The sequence below is a fragment of the Procambarus clarkii genome, chromosome 67, assembly GCF_040958095.1.
Source record: "Procambarus clarkii isolate CNS0578487 chromosome 67, FALCON_Pclarkii_2.0, whole genome shotgun sequence".
Taxonomy (NCBI): Eukaryota; Metazoa; Arthropoda; class Malacostraca; order Decapoda; family Cambaridae; genus Procambarus; species Procambarus clarkii.
Window position 1 is genome coordinate 21,067,277 of NC_091216.1, and position 26,335 is coordinate 21,093,611.

General features: G+C 39.0%; 1 protein-coding gene across 3 annotated transcripts; it reads left to right on the top strand.

The window, feature by feature from the left end:
• Positions 1-9,608: 9,608 nt before the first annotated feature.
• Positions 9,609-25,810, top strand: LOC123767731 (osteoclast-stimulating factor 1). Of its 3 annotated transcripts, none has more exons than XM_045757683.2 (7): positions 9,609-9,761; positions 13,497-13,557; positions 14,363-14,409; positions 15,531-15,645; positions 20,646-20,851; positions 21,993-22,096; positions 24,285-25,810. In XM_045757683.2, the coding sequence occupies exons 2-7, from the start codon at positions 13,509-13,511 to the stop codon at positions 24,427-24,429; spliced, it is 666 nt and encodes a 221-aa protein (XP_045613639.1). In that variant the 5' UTR covers positions 9,609-9,761; positions 13,497-13,508; the 3' UTR covers positions 24,430-25,810. The 3 variants fall into 3 exon arrangements, with proteins under 3 accessions (XP_045613639.1, XP_045613640.1, XP_069166499.1); XM_045757684.2 differs by lacking the exon at positions 9,609-9,761 and adding an exon at positions 9,810-9,961; XM_069310398.1 differs by lacking the exon at positions 9,609-9,761 and adding an exon at positions 10,096-10,250.
• Positions 25,811-26,335: the final 525 nt, after the last annotated feature.

Here is a 26,335-nt window from a genome sequence, read left to right on the forward strand (position 1 = left end):
CTTTTTTTCTATATCCTGTGTATCTGACAGGTTATAATTTCAAGTATATTACAGTATTGTCATATATATTGAATAATATATGATAACTATATTGAAGGAAAAATTAAACATGGCTTATGGAATTAAAATGCATGTTCCCCTCTCTTTTACCTTCAATAGGAAAGTATTTCCAGTCACCACTTTCCACATAGAACATCAGAATTATGGAAACTGCAGAAAATCTATTAGCTTACTTTACACAGCTCTTATTTATACTGTATAGTGTGTGGCTAGCCTATGCTTGAGCCAAATCAGGTTTTAAACCACATGTATTAGTACATTTTTGTATTAATACAAAGAGCCACATGTATTAAACAAAGTAATCTGTTTTAAGAATCGATCTTGCTTCTAAACCATTATCTATGCAGGTTTTTACCACTTCTGCTTGCTGTATCAGTCCCAGTGCACATGCAAAATACACTCCCATGTGTTTGCTGTTCACGGAAACCTGTTCATGCACAGCAAAGCTGTTCGACCCACCTTTCTCCCAATGTTCCTTCATCTAGTTGTTTAGCCTTCCCAGTGGTTGGAGCCCCTGGAGGGAAACACGCTTGTGGGAGGGACAGGTAAAACGTGAGGTTCAGTGTGGTCCACCAGACTGACTGGTAGTTTAGCTAGCTCTTTTGTTTTATTTATATATACAAGGTACAATTGGGTTTGAGAAAGTACAGAACATTTGTTTTTACAGAGCCATTATCGGCACTGGAGGGTTAGTATACCTGTCAGACGAGACAATGTGTCTGAAGATATGACGACCAAACCACACACCAGAAGACGAGACTGCGACGTTTGGTCCATCCTGGACCATTATCAAGTCCAGGATGGACCGATACGTCGTAGTTTCATCTTTTACTGTGTGGTTTGGTCATTAGTATCCTGTCCCTGGGATACATTTCGGGCTCTTCATGATGGCCCATGTATACTGTTCGTTACCCCTTTAAGTACTCACCTAGTTGTGCTTGCTGGGGGCTTTAGCCCATGTATTGGTGTCTGGTGGGGGATGCAGTTTGACCCACCTTTCTTGCATGTCTACTCCGGAATGTAAGTAATTATCAAAAGAAGGCACCAAGCTAAGGGACATAAAGCTGATGTCGCACCCACGTTAGTGTGTTGGTGGTGCCGTGTAGCACCACCGATGTCGCAGATATTCAAAATGCGCTAAAGATCACCGAGGATGTAAATATGAGAACAAGAGCACACAAGGCGAGCAATATCAAAGGTTTCGGAGTAACCAAGGATTTTGTCTGAGCGTTAGGCAAGCTAGACACGATGTCCTGATAACCGACACATTCCACAAGGTGGTGCACGACTAAGTGGGAGGATACTGTTTGGACAGTAAGTAGCAGGGCGACGATCTATTAAATGTATGAGGGAAAGCGCCAAGCCATTACGACTACTGTATACCTGGTTGATGGGGTTCTGGGAGTTGTTCTACTCCCCAAGCCCGGCCCGAGGCCAGGCTTGACTTGTGAGAGTTTGGTCCACTAGGCTGTTGCTTGGAGCGGCCCGGTTGGTCCGGCACTCCTTGGAGGAATAAATCTAGTTTCCTCTTGAAGATGTCCACGGTTGTTCCGGCAATATTTCTTATGCTTGCTGGGAGGACGTTGGACAACCGCGGACCTCTGATGTTTATACAGTGTTCTCTGATTGTGCCTATGGCACCTCTGCTCTTCACTGGTTCTATTCTGCATTTTCTTCCATATCGTTCACTCCAGTACGTTGTTATTTTACTGTGTAGATTTGGTACTTGGCCCTCCAGTATCTTCCAGGTGTATATTATTTGATATCTCTCTCGTCTTCTTTCTAGTGAGTACATTTGGAGGGCTTTGAGACGATCCCAATAATTTAGGTGCTTTATTGCGTCTATGCGTGCCGTATATGTTCTCTGTATTCCCTCCATTTCAGCAATCTCTCCTGCTCTGAAGGGGGAAGTGAGTACTGAGCAGTACTCAAGACGGGACAACACAAGGGACTTGAAGAGTACAACCATTGTGATGGGATCCCTGGATTTGAAAGTTCTCGTAATCCATCCTATCATCTTTCTGGCTGTCTCAATATTTGCTTAGTTATGCTCCTTAAACGTTAGGTCGTCAGACATTATTATTCCCAAATCCTTTACATGCTGTTTTCCTACTATGGGTACATTTGATTGTGTTTTGTACTCTGTATTAAGTTTAAGGTCCTCATTTTTACCGTACCTGAGTACCTGGAATTTATCACTGTTAAACATCATGTTATTTTCTGATGCCCAGTCGAAAACTTTATTAATATCAGCTTGAAGTTTTTCAATGTCTTCAGCCGAGGTAATTTTCATACTGATTTTTGTGTCATCTGCAAAGGATGATACAAAGCTGTGACTTGTATTTTTGTCTATATCTGATATGAGAATAAGGAAAAGCAGCGGTGCAAGGACTGTACCCTGAGGTACAGAGCTTTTAACTGCACTTGGACTAGATTTTATATGGTTGACCGTTACTCGCTGAGTCCTGTTTGACAGAAAACTGAGTATCCAGCGTCCTACTTTACCGGTTATTCCCATTGACTTCATTTTGTGTGCTATCACGCCATGGTCACATTTATCGAAAGCCTTTGCGAAGTCCGTGTATATCACATCAGCATTTTGTTTTTCTTCTAATGCCTCAGTGACTGTCGTAGTGCTCAAGTAGCTGTGAGAGGCAGGATCTTCCCGCTCGAAATCCATGTTGGCCTGGGTTGTGAAGGTCATTGGTCTCCATGAAATTGGTGACCTGACTCCTAATCACTCTCAAATACTTTTATGATGTGCGATGTTAGTGCAACTGGTCTATAATTCTTTGCCAATGCTTTGCTCCCTCCCTTGTGTAGAGGGGCTATGTCTGCTACTTTAAGTGCATCTGGTATCTCCCCCGTGTCCAAGCTCTTCCTCCACACTATACTGAGTGCCTGTGCTTCCGGCACTTTGCATTTCTTTATAAATATTGAATTCCATGAGTCTGGACCTGGGGCCGAGTGCATGTGCATGTATATTGCACTTGGAAGGGGTCAGGATATGGGATGGGGCGGGTGGAAAGTAATGGTGCCCAACCATTTTGACGGTCGGTAATTGAACGCTGACTTGCATGAAGCGAGACCGTCGCTCTACCATCCAGCCCAAATGGTTGGGCTTAAATGTCCAAGTTACGACGACGACGATGATACAAGATAAGGCACCCATTCAGGAGAGCATTGAAGAGAAGCCGGTGAGAGGAAGCGCTCAAGTTGTAATAGAAAGAGCCAAGGTTTAACCGAGCTGCATACCAGGGGATGACTATGTTAATTAACTTCATTGTGGCGAGACGGGGAAGGTCGTCTTCAAGGGCGAATTGTGGCGGTTCTTCTGATGGAGATGAAATTTTGATCCTCGTTCGATGTTCTAAACGGGCATATCTAGATCCCTACCCCCCCTAATGAGAGGAATGTAGTTTTACACCTCTTGGACAAGAGGTGATCATGTTTCTAGTTCTTCGTGTGTGTGCAGTACTAGCTGCGTGTTGACATGGCAGGTCTGTCGTGCGTGGTCGTTGAAGAGGCTTGCGGGTTGTGGGTGTCGTTTCGTTGGTGTGGTGTACCTCCTACGTGGATTTCCTAGTCCGAGTCAAGAGTCTTCCGAGGTAGGTGGTTTGGGCTTGGGTGTCGCTGTGGTCCTATCTACGAGCATGCCGAATGCAGTTCAAGTTAAACATGTATGGCTAATGTTTTTTTTTCTTTTTTTTTTTGAGATATATACAAGAGTTGTTACATTCTTGTACATTCTCTAATATGTAACCTAGATAAAGCCGTTTCCCATCGTCTCGGTGGTAGGAGGAAGACCAACGGGCTATGTTACTTTTAAGAGTGTGCAATTTGTTACCTGTAACCAAAGACCAACTACTCTGAGGATTGGATGACTGGGTAGTGGTCTCAAAGAATGTACTATTGAAGGCCTCTTACCCCATGGGGCCGGAACTTAATGACATGGCTTGAGAACATTCAGAACATTACTCCTCCACTGTTCTTCAGTGCGTTAGTGGCAAGTTGTAGTGCAGCTAATTCTGCATGTGTGTGGAGCTAAGCCAGTTATCCAGTCTCGCACACTTGTGGTCTGTGTACACATGTCTGTATATTCTACAGGCTGCTGCAGTGCGACCTGTTGACATTTGAACAGACCCATCAGCGTAACCATAGTGCTCGCGAGGTCGTAAGTTATTTATAAAAGAATCAATAGTTTCAAGTGTTGTTGCTTTCAGGAGTGCTGGATTTTCCTTCTTCTTTTTGCTGATGGGCGTGTAAGACACTTGTTTTTCAGGGTACAGATATAATGGAATATCATTGGCTAATACTTTGCATACAATATGAATATTTAGTTTAATGAGACTGGCAACTTCTACTCAACCAGCTTGCATATAGGTTGCCCGCTGGTGTGTTGGCAACACTTTTCCGCCTACAAGCAGCACTAGTCAGTTTTTCTCTTAAGTAGTAAGGGTGATAGTTGCTCTCTCATCACCTTCACACAGAAGGTAGTACTGGCTGCTCAATTCTTTCACATATGGTTGGGAGTTTCAGCTCCTCCCTCATGTTGATGATTCTTGTGCATCTGGGAGCTCCAAGAATTATCATCATGGCTTCATTTTTTATTTTCTCTAGAGTATTCAGCCTATTGTTAGGGAGACTAATAAGTTTTTTCAGGGATATTCCTGCGCGGGCCCTAAACCTCTGGCCGGTCCACTAAGTGTTGCTTGTTTCTGTTTTACTTAGGCGGAGTATGAGTATTTATGACTCGTATGGTCGCTTCAGTAAGATTTTGTCCCATGTGTTTAACAACTTCTGCTCTGTTGAATCTAAGTTGAAATCTTAATGGCTTTGTAACTGTGTTAGATAATGTTCCAGTGGTCTGTCGGGCATTTTCTGACCAGGGGGAGAAAGATACTGGCAGTATGGGGCGTTAAAGTTTATTGAAGATTAAATTCTGCAGAACATGTAAATATATAAAGTTCAAATATAAAGTAAGTAATTATATAAAGTTTATATTAAACACGGTTTATATTATAGACTTATAACAAAGTTTATATTATTAAACTTAATATTGAACATGTAAATATATAAAGTTTCAAAATATATAATTTAAGGACTATATAACGTTTATATTAAAATATATAAAGTAAATATATAAAGTAATTTTATATTACATTATAATACATTATATTACATTATATATAAAGTAATTTTATATTACATTATTTTATATTATAATTTTTATTATATTTTATATTTGATATTATTAAACTTAATATTGAACATGTAAATATATAAAGTAAATATATAACGTTTATATCAAAATATATAAAGTAAATATATAAAATAAGAATTAACAGTAACAATTCCAAGTCCGAGGACTAGATTTAACTTAAGGTACACCCGTAGTAAGTATGAGACCTTAGCCTATAGTGACATGGAAACTAATTCTGCAGAAACCTAAAGGTTAACTGGTACTAGAATTAAGGCCGAGTGCAAATGTGTAGTAATTATATAACACTAGGATATAACAGGCAGGACACAAAGAATAACTAATAAGTGAGAGACCACATAACACGTAATGTACCCGGCCAAGAGGCCGTAAAAGACCTAATGGATAAGGAGAAGGGGGTGTGACTACAAGTAGGGCTTACTAGCACCTAGACTGGGCAAAGTATTAGCTGCGGACAGCGGGACACTTGGGGACCGGCGCTGCACCCCCCTTCCCACATGCAGTGGGGAGACAATCGGGACAACTGTGCAAAGCATGACGGGGATACAAAAGCAGCTGCTTGCAAAGGAGGGGGAGGGTGGGGTTTTGCGAGGGCAGCGGCGAGGGCAGGCGGAGTGAGGCAGAGCCCCAGTGTGCGCCCGTATTTATACGGCCCCAAACTGCCCGCGCAACGCCGCGGGACGCGCTGCGCAATTGTTTCTTTCTCCCCCGCCAGAAAAATCCCCGCTTGCGATCAAGCAGTGACCATTTCTCCACAGTGCTGACATTTCTCTTGGACATCTTCAAGAGGAAACTAGATTGTTTCCTCCAAGGAGTGCCGGACCACCCGGGCTGTGGTGGGTATGTGGGCCTGCGGGCCGCTCCAAGCAACAGCCTAGTGGACCAAACTCTCACAAGTCAAGCCTGGCCTTGGACCGGGCTTGGGGAGTAGAACTCCCAGAACGGGGCAAAATTAAAAAAAAAATTAATTTCTTTGATAATGATAATGATAATTTTTATTTAGGTAAAGGTACATACATAAAGAGATTTTACAAAGTTTGTTGGCTTTATAGATAGAGCTAGTACATACAATGCCTAAAGCCACTATTACGCAAAGCGTTTCGGGCAGGAAAAAACATTAATGACTAAAGCTTAAAACTAATGGGTAAAAAGAAAAAAATGCGTTGAGTACAAATAAAAATAGAGGTAAAAGAGGGGGGAACATTGTTGAAAAAGCAGCACAAATACAATTACAAATTATTACAGAAAATTACATTCAAACAGCGTTGATTTGAAAAACAAAAAAAAACAAAAAACATACATGGGTTGACAATAGAGGGGTAAGGTAGGTTACAGGGAATTTATTAGGTATAGCTTCGTTTTTAACTTAAACTGGTTGAGAGAGGTACAGTCTTTAACATGGTTGGGAAGGTCATTCCACATTCTGGGCCCCTTGATTTGTAGAGCATTTCTGGTTTGATTAAGTCGTACTCTAGGAATATCAAAACTGTATTTATTTCTGGTGTGGTGCTCATGGGTTCTGTTACAACCTTCTATGAAGCTTTTGAGATCAGGATTGGCATTATAGTTTAGCGTTTTATATATGTATAATACACACGAGAGAATGTGCAGTGACTTAATGTCTAACATATTCAGAGATTTGAGTAGGGGTACCGAGTGATGTCTGGGGCCAGAATTGGATATTGTCCTAATAGCAGCTTTGTGTTGAGTAATTAGAGAACGTAAGTGATTTTGGGTAGTAGAGCCCCAAGCACAAATACCATAGTTGAGATATGGATAGATAAGGGAGTAATAGAGAGTCACCAGGGCAGGGCGTGGTACATAATATCTGATCTTAGAAAGAATGCCCACAGTTTTTGAAACTTTTTTTTATATGTTTAGAATGTGTCCCTGGAAATTCAGCTTGTGGTCAATGAGAATGCCAAGGAATTTGCCATCTAATTTGTTACAAATTTGGGTATTGTTTATTTTGAGATTTATTTGATTAGAGGATTTATTGCCAAACAGAATATAGAAAGTTTTGTCAATGTTAAGGGTGAGTTTGTTGGCAGTTAGCCACAGATGGACTTTATTTAGCTCAGTATTTACTGTGGCATTTAGAGCAAGGGGATCAGGACTGGAGTAAATGAAGGTTGTGTCGTCAGCAAATAGAATTGGTTTGAGGTGTTGGGAGGCATTTGGAAGGTCATTAATGTAGATGAGAAAGAGGAGAGGGCCAAGTATACTGCCCTGGGGAACACCAATGTTGATGGGTAGGGTGGGAGAAATTGTATTATTCACAGAAACACATTGGAGCCTGTCAGTAAGGTAGGATTTGAGGTATTGTAGGGAGTGTCCTCTGACACCATAATGATGTAATTTAAGAAGAAGGTTTTGGTGGTTGACAGTATCGAAAGCTTTACGCAGGTCCACAAATAACCCAACAGGGAACTCATTTTTATCAAGAGCTGTATGAATCGAGTTAAGCATACTAATAAGTGCATCGTTAGTTCTTTTTTTGGGCCTGAAGCCATATTGGCAAGGGCTAAGTATATTGAGTTTGGCTAGATATGAGTAAAGCTGCTTATAGATTAGTTTTTCAAAATTTTTTGACAAGTTTGGCAGGATTGATATAGGTCTGTAGTTGTTAACATCTGTGAGATCACCACATTTGTGGACAGGCGTTACTCTCGCTTTTTTTAGAATATCTGGAAAGGTTTGGAGTTCAAGTGACTTGTTGAAGAGCAAAGCAATAGCAGGGGCTAAAGATCTGGAGGCTTTTTTGTAGATTAAAGTTGGTATCTCCTCAAGGGCACCAGACTTGGTTTTAAGGGAAAGGATTATCTCATTGACGTCAATGGAATTAATAGGCTTTAGGCACAGAGACTGGGGATAGTTCCCTGTAAGATAGTCCTTAATGTCAGTACTGGAAGATGGAATATCATTAGCAAGGGATGAACCAATGGAAGAGAAGAACCTATTGAACTCAATAGCAGAATCAGAGGCTGAAAGCTGACCATCGTTATTAGACAGGAGAGTCGGTTTGTTATTTAAAGACTTCTTTGATCCCAATATTTGTGAAATTGTTCTCCAAGTTTGTTTAATGTTGCTCTTTATTTGGGTAAATTTATCTTCGTAGTATTTAGTTTTGGCTCGTCTAATTATCTTAGATAGCAATAATGAGTAATTCTTTGAGAATTCTTTGGAGACAATTCCTAACCTATACTTCTTCTCAAGGTCATGTTTTTTATTAATAGATTTAAGTATTCCCTTTGTAAGCCAGGGATTGTTAAGCCTTTTGGTTGTGACTTGTTTTGTAAGCATAGGACAGTGGGTATTATAAAGGCTAAGAGTTTTTTTAAGAAAAGATTGAACTGCTAGGTTGATGTCCTCTATGTTACCTAACTCGGACTCCCAGTTGACATTATCAGTAGCAGTTATAAAATTGTCTATAGCAGTTTCATTGTGTAGTCTAAAACGTATCTCTCTTGACTCAAGAGGTGGTTTGCTAATGTTAGTTAAGAGAAATGTGGGGTAATGGTCTGTAGTGCTATCGGTGATTATACCTGAAGTAAGCGGAGAGGTTATGTTTGTCCAGATGTGATCTAGAGTCGTGGCAGTGCTATCAGTGATTCTAGTAGGTCTAGTGATTAAGGGTATGAGGAAGCAGGAATTCATACAGTTGAGGAAGCTAACAGCAGTAGGGTGTTCTGGCTCGCAGAGGTCAATATTAAAGTCCCCTGCGATAATTAGGTGGTTTTTGTTCAGTCTGTTATCAAGTATTAGATTTCAGACTGAACAAAAACCACCTAATTATCGCAGGGGACTTTAATATTGACCTCTGCGAGCCAGAACACCCTACTGCTGTTAGCTTCCTCAACTGTATGAATTCCTGCCTGCTTTCTTTATTATGCACCCCATACCCATCCCGTGGGCGGTGGTGTAAAGGATTACAGAGCACGGATAACGTTTCAGGCAATTGAATAAACATTATCATACACCAACTGCCTCTACACTGACACAATAAAGTAAACAAATTAATTACACATATATTATCATTATCATTAAAGGATTATAGTACGTAAATGAATATATTAGGTATATAGGTACATTCAAACTTTAGTAAGTTTTTACTAAAAAAGTAAGTTTTTACTTAAATTAAGTAAAAAAGAAAAAAATCAGTTTGTCTATATCTCCGTCATATAGAATATGGTAGCAGCACATTGTTGTACATACCTAACCCTGTTAATACAAATTAATATGTCTTAACTCGTATTGCATTTCATGACAAAAAAAAACAAATTGACGTACCTCAGGAAACTGACTTAGCCAACAAAGAACCTTTAATTAACTTCTGACGTCATAATTCTCCTTAAGTACTGAATTAGATCTATACTGTTTATGTTGTTATTAACGTTATAAGTTGGTAGAGAAGTGCGGCCGGAGGACCTCGACCACCACTGTTGGTTCTCTGCGGGAGCTCCCCGCCCTCCATACTTTGGTAATGGCTCTAATAAGCGCTTCATATATCATTACTTTATTAAGTACACTGGTAGTGTAAATGGTGGTTTTGTGTGGCCAGGGAGGAAGCTGCCGCGATAGTGTATTTGGTGCTGGAGTCAGGCTTACGTCACATCTGGTGTTAGGCCAGTGTGGTGTCAGGCCAGTGTGACACATCTCTGGGGCTGTGTGTGAGGGCAGGTAAGGGATGTGCCCCGTGGGGGCGGGTCAGGGGTCATCACGGCCCAGCCCCACACCTCTGCTCACATACACAAGTACTCCTTTAACTTCCCATCCAATACACTTAACCTACGTTCCCAAACCTAACCAAACCTAACCAAACCATTCTTGTAATCCAATCCAGTCTGCTAACTTAACCTGCTAACCCAATCCTTTAGCCTGAATTTGCTTGAGGCCCACCATCTCTATTGACCTCGACGGGGACAGGAAGCCAACAGCTTGTCAAAGGGTTCCCCGATTTTCCCTGAACGTAATGCACCGAGCTGTATATCTACTGTAAATGGTTTTAATGGAAAATAAGCTTTGTCGAAATGCCTTTGTTCAATTTGACCACACCCGTTCATAGCCTATAGATACATTATTCACATACTTAGGTATATAATTGTTAAAACTATACATTGGTAAGGGTCTTGTAGTATTGTACAGTACTAAAGCTGTTCTCATGCTCTGAGCTCTCTACTGTGCCTTACAGGTTTACGTACAATTTCTTAATGCTGGTTCATTTACCTGAATTTACCTAAGAGCCACTATCTCTCAAGTGGCCTTGGTGAGGACAGGAAGCTGACAGCTTGTCAAAGATTACTCCATTTATTCTGATAATTTTATTGAGCTGAATTTTTAAATTTGCCATCGTTTTGGCATTGATGGCTTTGGTGGTTTTGGTTGGTGTGTGTGTAGTTGATGTCTGGTTTATCTTCCACAGCTCATATTTTTCCAGAGTTAAAATAATAATAATAATAATATTTAGGGAAACATGCATACATATGGTACTGTACACAAACAATGGAGGATTCATAAGTAAAATAAGTACAGTGACTAAAGCCACTAATATGTAGTGTTTTCATCTATTGGAATATGGGAGCGGACTTCTTTACTGCGATCTTGGACAGTTTTCTGAGTCGGCTTGGTTCACATCCCTCATGCTTTCCTCTACGTTCTTATATATCTTCATATCTGAGAGTGATTTGTGAAAGGTGTTTATGGATGGCCAGGCTAATTTTCAGCTACTAAAACAGATGTTTCACATGTAAACTTAGGGGTTTCTTCATGCCTGGAGGGGTTTCTTCCCAGCCTCCTGCCTTATGTAGGGGGCAAGTGATCAGTTTTCTCTTGGTTACAGTTTCTCATCCTGCTGTTTTGTCCACATCTTTAGGCAAGTATCAGCTGTTCATCCCATAAAGTCTTGCAAGGGCCAGCCTTAGTCTTTTTTTTTTTTTTTTATTGTGGTTGACTCCAGTGACATTGTAGTTGGGGAAATAAATCTCGGGTATTTTGGCAGATTTGGGCCAGAGATTGCTGCATTAGGTTAAGGGATTCTGTGGGACTCGGGTAGCCATCCTCCCTGGTTCCTATTTTGTTATATTTTGCCATGAAGGGTGAGTTTACTGGGCAGCATCACTCATCCTGTGGGTGAACATTCTACCATAGCATTATGCACAACACCCTCAAATTGGTACATTATTTTATTCTAGACAAATTCTTGCTGTTACTGATTCTCTCCCTTGGCCACCTCCATTTCATCCATAATGATTAGGATTGGCAGCTGCAATCACATTGTATCAGCATTCAGATTCACTTATTTGTTTCTCTATCCTCCTGTCCTTGGTTACCTTGTCATGGTGCTGTTGCTTGGTGATACTTTTAACTTGTAGAAATGTTTTGGGTATGAAGTTTAAATATGATCTCCATCAGCACCCTCAACAGCCAGCAAATGTGCTTGTTCATTTTCACAGATTAATGTGGGAGAGAATCCACAGGAATTTCTTCACCATTCTATGATTGGGTGTGTTTTCACAACTCTCTTGATTTCGGCTACTATTGCCAAGTTTTCTGCCTGTTTTTTCTTGAGGATTTATAGTCCAGTTTTGAATCAATGAAGATCACTGCACCTTTAATGTTTCTATCAAGGAATCTTGATGCCATAACAATGGCAGTGAACTCTTGCTTGCATTTAAGAGGCATAGTTCTCAAAACTGTATGTGCTTTTATCTCTTTTTCAGTTTTGAAAGACATTATTCTCAATTACAGTGTAACCATCAGTGCAATTTTTATCTAATTAATTTCTGGCTTTATTAATTTCCTTGAGATACTTATGCCTCATTTCTTCTGGTATCGTGTTGGATTTTTTCATTGTCATCTCATTATAATCTTACATGGTTCATCCTCCCAAAAAGATGACATTCCTATAGGCATGACCTCTAGGACTTGCTCAATCAGGTGGAGTTCTTTGAGGTGGCAAACTGATTGATGATACCACATTTTGCTTTTCCTGTTTCTGCCTGTAATTACCTCAGAACTTTTTTTCTTGGCAATATTGTAGTGGTAGTCACTGGCCATCACAATTACGAGCTTGGCATTCAGTTCCTTAACCCTGCTTTTAACACTGGGGAACACAGCTTATCTCGTAGATTCGATGTGTTGGCAGTTTTGTGAACTCCAAGAATGAGTGCCATGGCTTCATTTTCAAGTACTGTACAGTATTTTCATATTGCTTGGGGAGTGCATGCAAAGACTAGTGTGGAATGTTCTATGATGGATTACAAATATGCTGTGTACACCATTTAAGTACTGTACAGCAATATGCCCTTTCCAAGACACAGCTTTCAGAACTCTGAGACACCTTTTATGTCACTATGAGTTGATCGAGTTGCACATTCTTTCTGTTGTTAGAGCCGACAGTGATGCCAAGGTACTGATAATGAACAACTCTGATAATGACGTTTCACTATTAATTTGCGTTCTTCACTTAATCTTCTCTTGTGTTAGTATGTGTTTGTCTTATTTGTGAAGAGAACGAAATTGAGTTCGACATTTCCTTCCAAGGAATTTAATGGACTCCAATTTTCCAAAGATGGGGAGTGCTTGTATTAGAACATCTGCATATCCCACTTGTTTTGTTTCTTCTGGAAATTCAGTATTAGCAATGACAATCATAAGGGTGTTGAATAGTGTGGGATGTGTCAGGTGCAGTTTGTACAATATTATATTTAGGTTTCTTATGGAGCCAGTAGCATCTACCCATTTTTTCTGCCCGAAACGCTTTGCGTAATAGTGGCTTTAGGCATTGTATGTACTAGCTCTATCTATAAATCCATCAACTTTTGTATCTTGCCTTGTATGTATGTACTTTACCTGAATAAATTTTGTATTTGTATATAGTATCATGTATGCAGCCACTTATATAAAGGGGTACACTCAAATAAACTGTTACAGGCGTGTAACTACAAGTAAAAGTGGTTTGATGGTTATACATATAGGTTTATAAACTTTTTAGAAAATACAGTCTATAGGAATCAATCACAGGTGTTGGATGTAGCACTAAAAAAGTTAGACCTACATAAGACGTTTTATTATTAAGTACTTAATATGACTAAAGTACTTTATGACTGTATGGTGATCTTACTCAATACACTTATGACTTTTGTGTAATTTTGATATACTGTACTGTACAGAGGATTGTATATTTTTGTATTTATTACATTCATATATTTTTCAGAGCTTGTGAAGAATGTCAAGACCTGCTAGAGCTGCTCCGCCTCCCCCACCAGTCCGGAAAGGTAAACGCAACTAGTTGTCAACTTTAGCTCTAGACTATATCCTCTGAAAGGTGTGTGTGTATAGCTGCTGAAGTTCAAATATAAATTTGAATTATGTTCATAAAAAATTAAGATAATACAACTTTATGCCACAATGTGGGATTACATAGATATACAGTGCAGGAGTGTATATTGTATAATACAATTTAATACAGTACTGTACTGTATAATTATGCACAGTGAGGGACATTGTGCCTACATTCTGTAGGCACATTGCTATTATTTTTGCGATCAACATTCACTTGTTATTATTTCTAATAGGAAGCTAAAAGGCTACTCAATGTTTATAGGTTCAGTATCTTTAAGGAATGTATGAAGCTACTTTCAATTTTTTAAATGCATTTTTGGAAGGTGTTATTTACAGTAGCATGGTTTTCCATTATTTGGGACAGGAAGCCTGTTGGGTTTACCTGAATTTGAGGGCTACTAACACTAGTGGTCTCTACGAGGACAGGAAGCTGGCAGCTTTTCAAAGGTTCCCTTCCCCCTGCATTTGCCTTGATTATTTTTTCCAGTTGGATATTAAAATTTAACAAGAGTTTTGGCATTTGTGGCTTCAGTGGGTAGGCAGTTCCATGGGTTTATAACCCTGTGGGTGAAAAGGCATCTCCTGTTTTCATTTGGCAAAAGGTTTCAACCTTTTGAAACCAACAAATGTTGAAACCATTTTTTGAGGGTCCCCTATAATATAATGACTAGTTAGAAATACAATACAGTTCTGAATTGCAATTGTAGTATGATATTAATTGTATCTTTTATCAAACAGGGCAGGTGCAGGCGTTTGAGGCCATGTCGAATTACAGAGCTCAGCGGGTGAGTAATCCATTATCTTGATCAGTTTCAATCAAACAATTGTTTTGTCTTTTTTCTATCTAATGTTTCAGAGATCTTAAATTGAATTTTGACATTTAATTATAGGCTTGGTATTGTATTGGATAATGATTTTGGTTTAAATTCATCCATGGTTAAAGTCATCATCATTGACGATGATGACCCCTCACCCAGTGCTTGGCTGCTTTGGGCAGGGGCTCCCTCAAGGGTGGGGAAGGAAGGGGGATGAGTGGGGTTCGCCAACAAGCGGGCGCACTGGCTGAGTGGACATTTGCTTATTTTTTGCTTCCTCTTGGGGGAAGTTCTTAGCCTCTATTCGGTCTGGGGTTGCAATGTTTTACCAGTTGGTGCTTGTAATTGTTTGCATACCTTTCTGGGTGATACCCCTGGTCGATGGCAGACCTAACTACTCTCACAATGTGGAGTGTTCATTAGCCATTGCTCCCTTTGCCACTCTGAGAGAACCAGGTTCTGGCTTGTGGTTCCCAGTAGGCATACGGACTCCAGTAACTGATGCTCTTAGACTAATATGCCGGATATCAGTCTGATAGCCTCAGGGAGCCTCCGGGACTCAACCCAGAAAATGGCGTATGGTGACATTCAACACTAGATTTTACCTACCCATCCTCCTGTTTATATAGTACTTTTTGTACCTATGTGGACCATCATACATATATAGATGTAATGGACAATTAGAAAGTAGAATTTGGTACTATGGTATTCACTTTCTAAGAGTCCAGAAAAATAAAAGCTAAAAACCAAACTTTATTATTACTAGGTCTAGTATAGCACAAATATGTACATTAGGCATTAGATAGAATGTATTACACCTAGGATGGTTAGGTTAGGTTTTATTAGCAACATAAATAGAAAATCTTTTTCCAATTTGTCCAAATTCAAAAGTACCAAATTCTACTTTCTAATTGTCCATTACAGCAATATATGTATGATGGTCCACATCATTACCATAAGTATTATCTAAACAGGAGGATGGGGATGATTTTTACAGTACAGATATAACATATATGTAACATATAGGTAACATATGTGTATGTTAAAATAAACAGCAAAAATTTGTATTTAACAACCTAACTTTATTTCAGGACTGTGAATTGTCCTTTGAGGAGGGCGACGTTCTTTTTATATTGGACCGAAGTAACCCAAACTGGTGGCTGGCAACTCTTGAAAACAAGAAGGGCTATATTCCTAGTAATTATGGTAACTATAACTTCAAACCTGTTTTTCTTCAGTAGCTCAGCATTCAGTGAGGCTTCTTACAGTGACAAGACATTGAGCATTTTGCACTACACAGGGCTGTTTTATGCTCGGGGCTACACAGGGCTGTTTCATGCTCGGGGCTACACAGGGCTGTTTCATGCTCGGGGCTACACAGGGCTGTTTTATGCTCAGGACAACACAGGGCTGTTTTATGCTCATAAAACCTTAAAACTTGTTTGCATTGATCACTTAATTAAATGTTACGTGTTGAGAAACCTGTCCACATAGACCCAGAAGTCACCTGTACACTATATTGGTCAATTGGTCATAGTGACCAAAAGCCAGCAGATTATTTCTACATTATATACTGTATTTACTATTTGTGTCTGCAAAATCAAGCTAGTATCTCTTAGACCCCGACCTTTCTAACTAATGTATTTTTCCCTCTATTATATCTTCTACATATATTTCTTTCTAACATGCATGCACGTGTGCGCATCACGACGTTTGTTAGGCCAAAGCTAGAATATGCAGTGGTTGTGTGGTGTCCATACCTTAAGAAGCACATCAACAAACTGGAAAAGGTGTAAAGACATGCTACTGGGTGGCTCCCGGAACTGAAGGGCAAGAGCTACGAGGAGAATGAGGTTAAAGGCATTAAATATGCCAAAACTAGAAGACAAGAAAAAAGAGATGATATGATCACTATGTCAAAATAGTAACAGGAATTGATAAAATTGTTAGGGAAGATTTCCTGAGACCTGGAACTTAAAGAATAAGAGGTCATAGATTTAAACTAATTAAACAAAGATGCCGAAGAAATATAAGAAAATTCACTTTCGCAGAGTCGTAGACGGTTTGAACAAGTTAGATGAGAAGGTGGTGGAGGCCTAAACCATCAATAGTTTCAAAGCGTTAGAATACAAAGAGTGCTGGGTAGACGGACACCACGAGCGTAGCTCTCATCCTGTAACTACACTTAGGTAATTACTTGGGTAATTACACCCCTAGTGTGCTTACCCCTAGTGGAATTCAAAAGGTTACACCCCTAGTGATAACACCTGCATCAGAGGAGCTCCAGGATATTTCACATTTCCTAAGTATTGTAGTACAGGTTGATGATAGTGAGTGGTGTCCCAAGGAACATAAAGTTATAGTGCTTTGGAAAAATATTAGAGACGACACGAATGTGCAAAGTGAAGTGAAAAATTGTTTGAAAAAAAGTTGCCCTAGTCCCAAGTCCCTAGTGCCCTGGTCCCAAGCCTGCACACAGAAATAACATCACAAGACCAGAAGGCATGGCAGGATGTGCAGAATACCCCTGTTGAAAAGCAGAGGTGCATCGGGTACTCTGAGAGGGAACTCTATCTACATCAGAGGCCCGAGACTGTTCAACACGCTTCCACTACAGATAAGGGGCATAACTGGCCGACCCCTCACAGTGTTCAAGAGAGAACTTGACAAACACCACCAAAGGATACCTGATCAACCAGGCTGTGATTCATACGTCAGGCTGCGAGCAGCCGCATCCAACAGCCTGGTTGATCAGTCCAGCAACCAGGAGGATGCTAAGCCCGGAAGCACCTCAAGGTAACCTCAAGGTAAGGTAGTGTTCACAGTGCAGACAACAACATTAAAGATAGCTGCCGGCAAGAAGGACAACTATAACAGAATAACAGAACTAGATATTGGGGTTGTAATGAAGAAAGCATTGATATAAGCAGTCTACACAACAAGTTGGCAAAATTAGATATGATAGTGAACTATCATTTAGAAATGATCAGCAAATTGAAAGAAAGTAATGAGCACTTGAGAAGCAAAGTATCAGGTCTTGAGGGGTTAGTGAAAGACTTTGTGCAAGGACAAGAATCAATTGAAAACAAATTGCAAAGCCATGGAAGAGGAAAATAAACTTTTAAAAATAGCTTTGGAAGAAGTTAAAGCAAATGTAAACATAAATGACTACGATAGGTTAGGTAAGGAAATTCAACAGGAAAAACAGCTTTTGTCAGTATAGATGGAGGAAGTTACACAGGGAATAGAACAGTGCAAGAAAGGTATGCAACTCACCTATGCACAAGTGGCCAAGGAGAAGGAAAAAATAGAAGCAGCAGTAAAGGAAGCCAAACACTGCAGCAACCAGGATAAAACAAACATTAGGTGGGAAGTGAGAAAAGAACTGGCATCTAACCCAAAGTTGGTGCAAAACACAATTGATCGAAGTAAGTCCCAATAATTTTTGGTTGCAAAGAAAAGGAGATAACATCTAGGTCAGAAAGAGCTGTAGAAGAAGAGAAAGTAGTAGATAAAATTGTTGGCCTCGTGGAAGGTCTTACTACCATTGAGAATGTCTGCGATTACAGGAGGATTGGAAAGTACGTAAAAGGGAAAGAGCGACCTTTGAGGATCACCCTAAATGGTGCCAAACAGATGGAAGAAGTACTTAGGAATGCTAGAAATTACAGTGATGGGGTAGGGAAAGTATCGTCATTAAGATGAGATCTTTCAAAAGAAGACAGAGAAGCTAAAACTGAACCTTGTTGAGGCAAAGCATCTAAATGAGAATAGGAATGAAGAAATCAATTAGTTTTTCTATAAAGTGATAGGGGTAGGCAGACCAGTAAAATGGTACAAAAAGGCAAACCAATAAAATCACTAGAGAAAGGGGTGGTGAAGAATAAGGAGCGGGGGAGTAATATGTTCCTGAAAATTGCATACACCAACATAGATGGAGTGAGATCAAAGATACTGGAGTTAAGGGATGTAATACAGCTGCAGACACCAGACATTGTTGCACTCACGGAGAGAAAACTTGATATTTTAAATGAGGTCATATTCCCAAGGGGCTACTCAATTTGGAGACGGGACAAAAAAAATTAGGAAAGGCGGTGGCGTTGCTGTGCTGGTGAACGAATATTTCTAAAGGTAAATGAAATAATGATTGCCAATCCACGAGACGTTGACATAATAGCACTAGAGATCTGCAATCAGGGTGATAAATTAACGATCATAAATGCATATAGTCCACCGCCATGCAACACATGGTCAGAGGATGAGCTTCTGTCTTTTAGTTTTGGCATATGTAATGCCTCTAACCTCTCCTCGTAGCTCTTGCCCTTCAGTTCTGGGAGCCACTTAGTAGCATGTCTTTGCACCTTTTCCAATTTGTTGATGTACTTCTTAAGATATGGGCACCACACAACGGCTGCATATACTAGCTTTGGCTTAACAAAAGTCATGAACAATTTCTTAAGTATTTCGCCAACCATGTATTTAAAATCAATTCTGAAATTAGAAAGCGTAGCTTAGGCTCCTCGCACAATGTTCTTTATGTGGTCCTCAGGAGATAGTTTTCTATCTAGAGCCACCCCTAAATCTCTTTCTTTATCAGAATTCTTTAAGGATTTCTCACATAATATATAGGTTGTGTGGGGTCTATGTTCTCCTATTCCACATTGCATAACATGGCATTTATTCACATCAAATTCCATTTGCCAAGTGGTGCTCCATATACTTATTTTGTCCAGGTCTTCTTGAAGGGCATGACAATCATCTAAGTTTCTTATCCTTCCTATTATCTTAGCATCATCAGCAAACATATTCATATAATTCTGTATACCAACTGGTAGATCATTTATGTAGACAATAAACATCACTGGTGCAAGAACTGAACCCTGTGGTACTCCACTTGTAACATTTCTCCAGTCTGATACATTGCCTCTGATTACTGACCTCATTTTTCTATCAGTCAGAAAATTTTTCATCCATGTTAGAAGCTTGCCTGTCACCCCTCCAATATTTTCCAGTTTCCAGAACAACCTCTTATGTGGAACTCTCTTGAAAGCTTTTTTTAGGTCCAGATAGATGCAGTCAATCCAACCATCTCTTTCCTGTAAAATCTCTGTTGCTTGATCATAGAAATTCGATACAGAGGATCTTCCAGATCGAAAACCATACTGTCTGTCTGATATTATATCATTTCTCTCCAGGTGTTCTACCCATTTAATTTTGATTAGTTTTTCCAATACTTTCACTATTACACTTGTCAATGATACAGGTCTATAATTGAGGGGGTCTTCCCTGCTGCCACTTTTGTAGATTGGAACTATGTTAGCCTTTTTCCACACGTCTGCTACGATTCCTGTATACAGGGATGCCCGAAAGATCAGGTGAAGTGGAATGCTGAGCTCAGATGCACATTCTCTCAGAACCCATGGTGAAACTCCATCTGGACCAACTGCTTTGTTCTTACTTAGATTCTGGAGCATTTTTTCCACTTCGTCTCTAGACACCTCTGTGTTCTATGTTGTTCTCTGGAATTCTTATTGTGTCTGGTTCTCTGAAGATCTCATTTTGTACAAACACACTTTGGAACTTTTTGTTTAATGTTTCACACATTTCCTTTCATTTTTCCATGTATCTGTCTCCCATTTTTAACCTCTGAATATTATCCTTTACCTGCAGCTTGCTTTTAATGAATTTATAGGAAAGGCCTGGATCTGATTTACATTTGTCTGCTATACCGTTTTCAAAGTTCCTCTCTGTCTCTCTCCTTACTGACGTGTAGTTGTTTCTCGCATCTTTGTATCGCTGGTATGTTTGGGCGTTTGGCCTCTTCCTATAATGATTCCATGCCTGTGTCTTTTGATCTCTGGCCCTCTCGCAATTTCTGTTGAACCAATCCTGTTTCCTAGGTCTGCGTCTCTGTTTTGGTATGAATGTTTGTGTGCCTTCATCGTATATTTTGCAAAATATGGCATACGTCTAATTTACTTCCTTACCTAACAACAAGTCTGTCCAATTATACCCATGATTTTTTTTTTTAAGTTCCCCATAGTGTCCTCTTGAAATCGAGTTTTAACAATGTGTGTGTGTTTTTTTATTTGTAATGTATTAAGAGGACTTAAGATGTGAACACATAATAATCTTACAGCTTTGTATTCACACACAACCCTGGATCAAAGAATGCTAGCTTAAAAATGTCTTGGTTTTCTTTACAGTTAGTAGTGACAATGCAAAGGTACCTATTATTGATGCTGCAAGACGTGGGAATTTGGCTTTATTAGAGGAATGTCTAGCAGCTGGTGTGTCGGTCAATGCCCTAGACAAGTCTGGCTCATCGTCTCTACATGCTGCAGCACAAGGTGGACATAGAGAATGTGTTTTAAGACTGCTTAAGGAACCAAAGCTTGAAATTGACCTACAGGTAAGTGTCAATGATTTTTTTAAAACCTCATATGAATCAACTCCTTTAACTACATAGTTATATGTCCGAAGTGTTATTAATTTTGAGAAGTACATGTAACGTATACAAGTTTTGATGACAACATTCATAGTTCAGTTTTTTTTTTATATTTATGTAATCTCCCAAATGAGCAGAGTGCCTTAAGGTGCTCTGAGAGTTGTGCTATTTTTTTTTAATTGGGCTATATTTTAATGTGTTTTTAATGATGTTTTCATTACTCTGTGTTTTGAAATGAAAATGGCTGAGTTTGGAAACATTTTGACATTAACTTTACCTAAACATTTAAAAAAAAATATGTCCTTAACAATTTCACTATGAAGTTTTTACCAAAACCAGCTGTGCTGTGCATTGGTTAATATAGTCTTGGTTACAGCAGTAGATTGTTGGATATGTAATGATGTGTTGTGATAGGTGAGACGAGGCTTGGAGCAGTGAGCTTGAGAGAGGCTGGGGGGTAGAGAGCTGAAATGCTGCCTGCTTTGTGAAAAGGCTGTAGCATCTTGCGAGGGTAGAAACTAGACTCGTCAAGTGTTACATTGTTGCTAGTGAATGTTGATGGTGTTGGAGAAGATCTGAAGTACACAGAGAGTTTGTCACCGAACCACTACTCATGTTAGAATGACGATGTACGGTTCATGACGGCCTACATTCCATGCTTTATCTGACTTGCCAAGTTGACCATCATCTTGCTGGTTATCTTTTGGCTGTCCTGAGGTCCTGGAACCCTTGGAACCCTTGTGAACCCTTGGGAAGGAGTATCAGATGTAATTAGTGCACATAAGATTAGTCTAGAACTTCTTGGAATGTGGACTTTGTAGGGATAAGTTATGTGGAATTAACAGGCACATCTAGTTGCTTGCAAACTTCAAAACCTGGTTACATAAAATACTGTATAGGATATCTTGAGATGATTTCGGGGCTTGAACCCGGAACCTCAGGACTACGAATCCGAAGCACTGTCCACCCAGCTGTCAGACGTTTTATCTTTAAGCTAAGCTTAAGCTTAAGTCATATGCAATACAGGGAAGAAAAGAAGTTATCATCAATAAATTTGTTTTCTGCTTGTATTTGTGGTAAGTTTGTTGTTGCTTGTACTTGACAGAACAAACTTGGAGACACACCTCTACATTGTGCTGCATACAGAGGACATGGAGAAGTGGTGCAGTTGCTGTTAAAACATGGAGCAAATAAGGAAATTGTCAACAGGTAAGACATTGACTTGCATGTAAAGTACTGAGAATCTGATACAGTAAGGAATACAATGACAGGGAACACATTGTTGTGATTATAAAGCTCTTGATTATAAATACAGGGAAAGAGGTAGAGTAAAAGGTTGAAAGAGAAAATTTAACCCAAAGAGAGAGCGAGAGAAGAGACCAATATGAGTACAGTATAGAGTGTGTTAAGGGAAAGAATGTGAGCGAGAAACAAAGGGTATGGAGATATTTTTTGTGGAATAGTGAGAAGCCAAGTTATAGTTAAGGGAAGTAAATATGGAGCAAAAGAGGCGTGTAGTGTATATAAAATATTCTAGAGGATAAATAGCTATGCCCACATCTCTCTCTCCTCTTCACCACCCCCCTTGTCTCATCCCCCATCTCCTTGCTCCTCTCTCAAAATCTTTCCCTCTCTCCTCCCTCCCACCTCCATAATGAAATGGACTATTGCAATATGGAGTTAGTAGATGTAGCAGTAGTACAGTAGTTTATTTAATGGAATGGAAATACATTCTGTATTTTAGGTGTAGTTTAGAAAAACAACTGGACTCTCTCATAACATTGTCTTTGGATCCTATCAGAACATAGAGTAAATAGTAATTTAAGGTGAATGGGATCAACATCAAAAAGAAACAAAGAACATAAAGGACACAAGTAAGCACTTTAACAAAAAATGCAAGAAATATGATGACAATAATTGTAGAAAGTACATAATACTACTTGGTCTTAGTCTACTTGGTCTCTTGGCCTGGTCTTAGAATTGCACTTTTAAGATGTGTACAAGTGTATGGTTGACTTAATTTAACATTAGTGCAAAGTTATTTGAAGAGTTAAATATGGAGTTTTAGTTTATCAGTAACAGTATCTTCTTTTGAAAGTTGCTGTCAAAATGTTTAGATCTCGTGAAGTGTGATTGATTTCTGAACTTTACTGTTGTAGGAGAAGGCATACTGTACCTAATAAGGTTTGGTTCTTTTGATAAAGACGTATTTATAGCAGCCACTGTATATGACTATAGCCATGGAGGTGGCTGTTGGAGAGGAAGACTTCAATGAGGTTCGGGTAGATTTGACATGATTAATCACCAGATTCAGACTTGGGAAAAGTCTGTAAAAGTTAGGAGAGAGGGATGCAATTCGCTGGCAACTGTCACAGAATGTGGCTTAACTGGTGCATTGCTATAACAAGCCTTGGAGGATGAAGATGGAGAGAGGGCCATAAAATGTTAAATAACGGGTTCATTCTCCTACATCAACACCCATCATGCAGCTTAAAAGAGAAGGCACATGCATAGACCTTCAGGGATAATAGGGATTATATACAACTCACCATTGAAGAGCATGATAGCACTCCAAGGAACAGTAGGGACACTAAATCCTCAGTACTGTACTTGCTTGACTTAGGCATTTTATTACAAACCAGCCAATTGGCAGCCCATGAGCAGACTTGACTCACAGATGAAGGAAAATAGGGACTACAGTATATGGTTCTTTGCTTGCCATGCATGAAAAGCACATGGGGGGGGGGGGGACTAAACCATGATAAACCATTTGGTCTGACTCGATCACCTTTGGCCAGAAGTATTACATGTATTAGGATTGTGTTGTAGAGCTCCTCATACAAGGCTCTGTGGGAAAGTTCTTGGGAATCGCCGAGGGGCTTCCAGAAAGGGGCATTTATTATAATCGATGTTCTGTTTCTGGTGTGGCCACTGAGGGCCACACCAGAAATGTAGCATTGATTATAATAAAATGCCCATTTCTGGAAGCTTCTCGGTGGCTCCCCTTCCTACTTGCCTGTGGATTGGGGGAGTTTCCTCAAACTCAAAAGTGAGGACTGGGCAGTATTGGGCTTCGGTTTCACTAGCAGTGTCATCCAAAATAATATAGTTTGCTTGGTATTCATACCAAATTTTTTTTTTTTTCTTTACCCTATTTAGGAATATTTTTCAGTTTTTTCTCATGGTGTGGTGTCTTTTGACATCAACTGCCCTGCCTCTGTTTAAGGGAGGCAAGATTCTAGTCCAGGCTCTTAGGACATGCAATAGTTTTAAGATGCCCAAGATGGTTTTGGGGGAGTCACTGAAGGATCCCCAGAGAATGGTATTTCATTATCTTCACTGCTCTGTTTATTATTATTATTATTATTATATTATTTTTTAATTTTGTTTTTTACAGGGATCAGTACACTCCAAGGACCCTTGCAAAGAGGGGGACTATTATTACTCTTTTAGATGAGGATAGCCAAACTAGTGATAGAAAATCTTCAGGCTTTGATGACAAGGAATATGGTGCAAATGCTTCTGAAGATTCTGACGATTGATTTGCAATTTGCAAAATGTAGCTGTGCCTTATATATCGGCATTAATTTTATATGAATTTTACATTCAATGTAATTCATAAAGAAAAGTGCATAGATGTTTTATAGGTGGCTTTTTGGTTTGGCTCAAATGTCGTTGACAATTTTTGGTATGGTACGTCTCCACTCCTCATTGCTATTTTTCTTGACCCATTCCTCTCTGTATGTATTCTTCCTTTTTTCATTTATTTGCTTGTATACACTTCCTCAATCATTCATTCTTTCCATATATTTTTGTTTCTCAATGTAAGTAAATAGCAACTTCAAATGTTGCTCACTTGAGGGCAGATTACAATGTTTGGTGAAAAATCTGCAATGTGCCATAAACGTATCTAAAAAAAAAAAAACTGATTTCAAAGTCAAAGTATGTTTGCTTACTGCCTTACTTTAATCTGGAACAGTGACCCTTAACGTGTCATTGGAAAATGATAAAATACTAAAATGTTGTAATTTTCATGTACCCTGTACTGTGTAACTTACTGCATTCTAATTAAACAGATTAAAATGTACAAAAGGTGTATGAAATATTTTACAAAATTATTTTCAAGTTACCAAGCTAACTTGGAGGAGAGGAGAATAATACCATAAATGAGCAATATATTGCCATGGCCTTATGTACATAATATTTTATATCTTGTGTTGAAACACTTCATTCCTTAGTACCAAATGCTATAAATTTTATTGTGACATGTATAGGTATGTATGCACATGTGTATGTATATATGTATATTATAATATACATATATACAGTACATATATAATATAAAAGTAAATAAATGAGTAGATGTTATATATAATACTATATTTTAATATAAATTTTTTAGCCGACATGCTATCATTAAATTATTTTGTGAAGAGTGTTGACTCGTGCCAAAGTGGTACAGTATACGGTCCGTTGTTAATGCCTTAACTATAACACTTAAACATTTACAATAAAGGAAAACAGTCCTGCCCTCTGTAGCCATTAGATTGGTTGAGTCCAAATTCAACTTGGTGTACACTGAGTTTAGATTTGCTGTTTTCTTAGACTGTACTTAGTTTTGTTTTGCAAATAATAAGGTGTGTTTGAATCATTTGTTTTGGCAATTATATTATGTAATAAGAATATACATCACCTGAAAATTACTATAATATATGTAGTGTCATTTAGTGTCTCCCTCTAAATGACTGACCAAATTCACCCACCGGACTCTTCTGAAATTGTGAAAACATATCCAGAATCTAGCGGGAGACATTGTTATGAACTGACCATCCAGATTTAAAAGTAGTTTCCTTCAAATTATATTTTTTGTTCTTATTGTATTACCATTATTTCATTGAAATATAAATGAATTTATATTGAGAATTGTTTCATTAAATTATAGATGAATTATTATTAAACTTTGCATGGTCTATAAATTACATAACAAGTTTGTAAGATCTTTCCGAGGCATCCAAACCTACTTTGTTTGTGTTGTCCGAGCTTTTATTATTCAGTCATTTTCACTAGTTTTTATATTTATATATTATTTGCAAGTTGATGCCATGTGATGCTGAGAGTAGGCAAAGGGAAGAGGATGCCCTGACTGTAGATAATAGTTATTAATAAAATGTGATCATGACTGAGAAGAAAACTGAATGACAGAAACTGCAATAGTTACCATGCTGAATGTGTCTGACATTCAAGATGCAAAGGTAGCACATCATATAATTTACAATAAAATATAAGAGCAGTGGTAGTGTGGGGCAAAAAAAAAAAAGTGCATTAAGCATGAGGATTTAGATAATGCTTGCCAATGATTTCTACATTACTGTAAGCTAGTTGAATGATAATCTGTAGCCAAGAGATAGACATTAACAATGTGTATTGAGGTTGTGAAGGAATGTTCCA

What these genes read in the sequence shown, in the direction of transcription:
- LOC123767731 (XM_045757683.2), top strand. Translation starts at nt 13,509, where the DNA reads ATGTCAAGACCTGCTAGAGCTGCTCCGCCTCCCCCACCAGTCCGGAAA. An exon ending in CGAATTACAGAGCTCAGCGG is followed by an intron (nt 14,410 to 15,530) that starts GTGAGTAATCCA and finishes ACTTTATTTCAG; the next exon opens with GACTGTGAATTGTCCTTTGA. An exon ending in AGCTTGAAATTGACCTACAG is followed by an intron (nt 20,852 to 21,992) that starts GTAAGTGTCAAT and finishes TGTACTTGACAG; the next exon opens with AACAAACTTGGAGACACACC.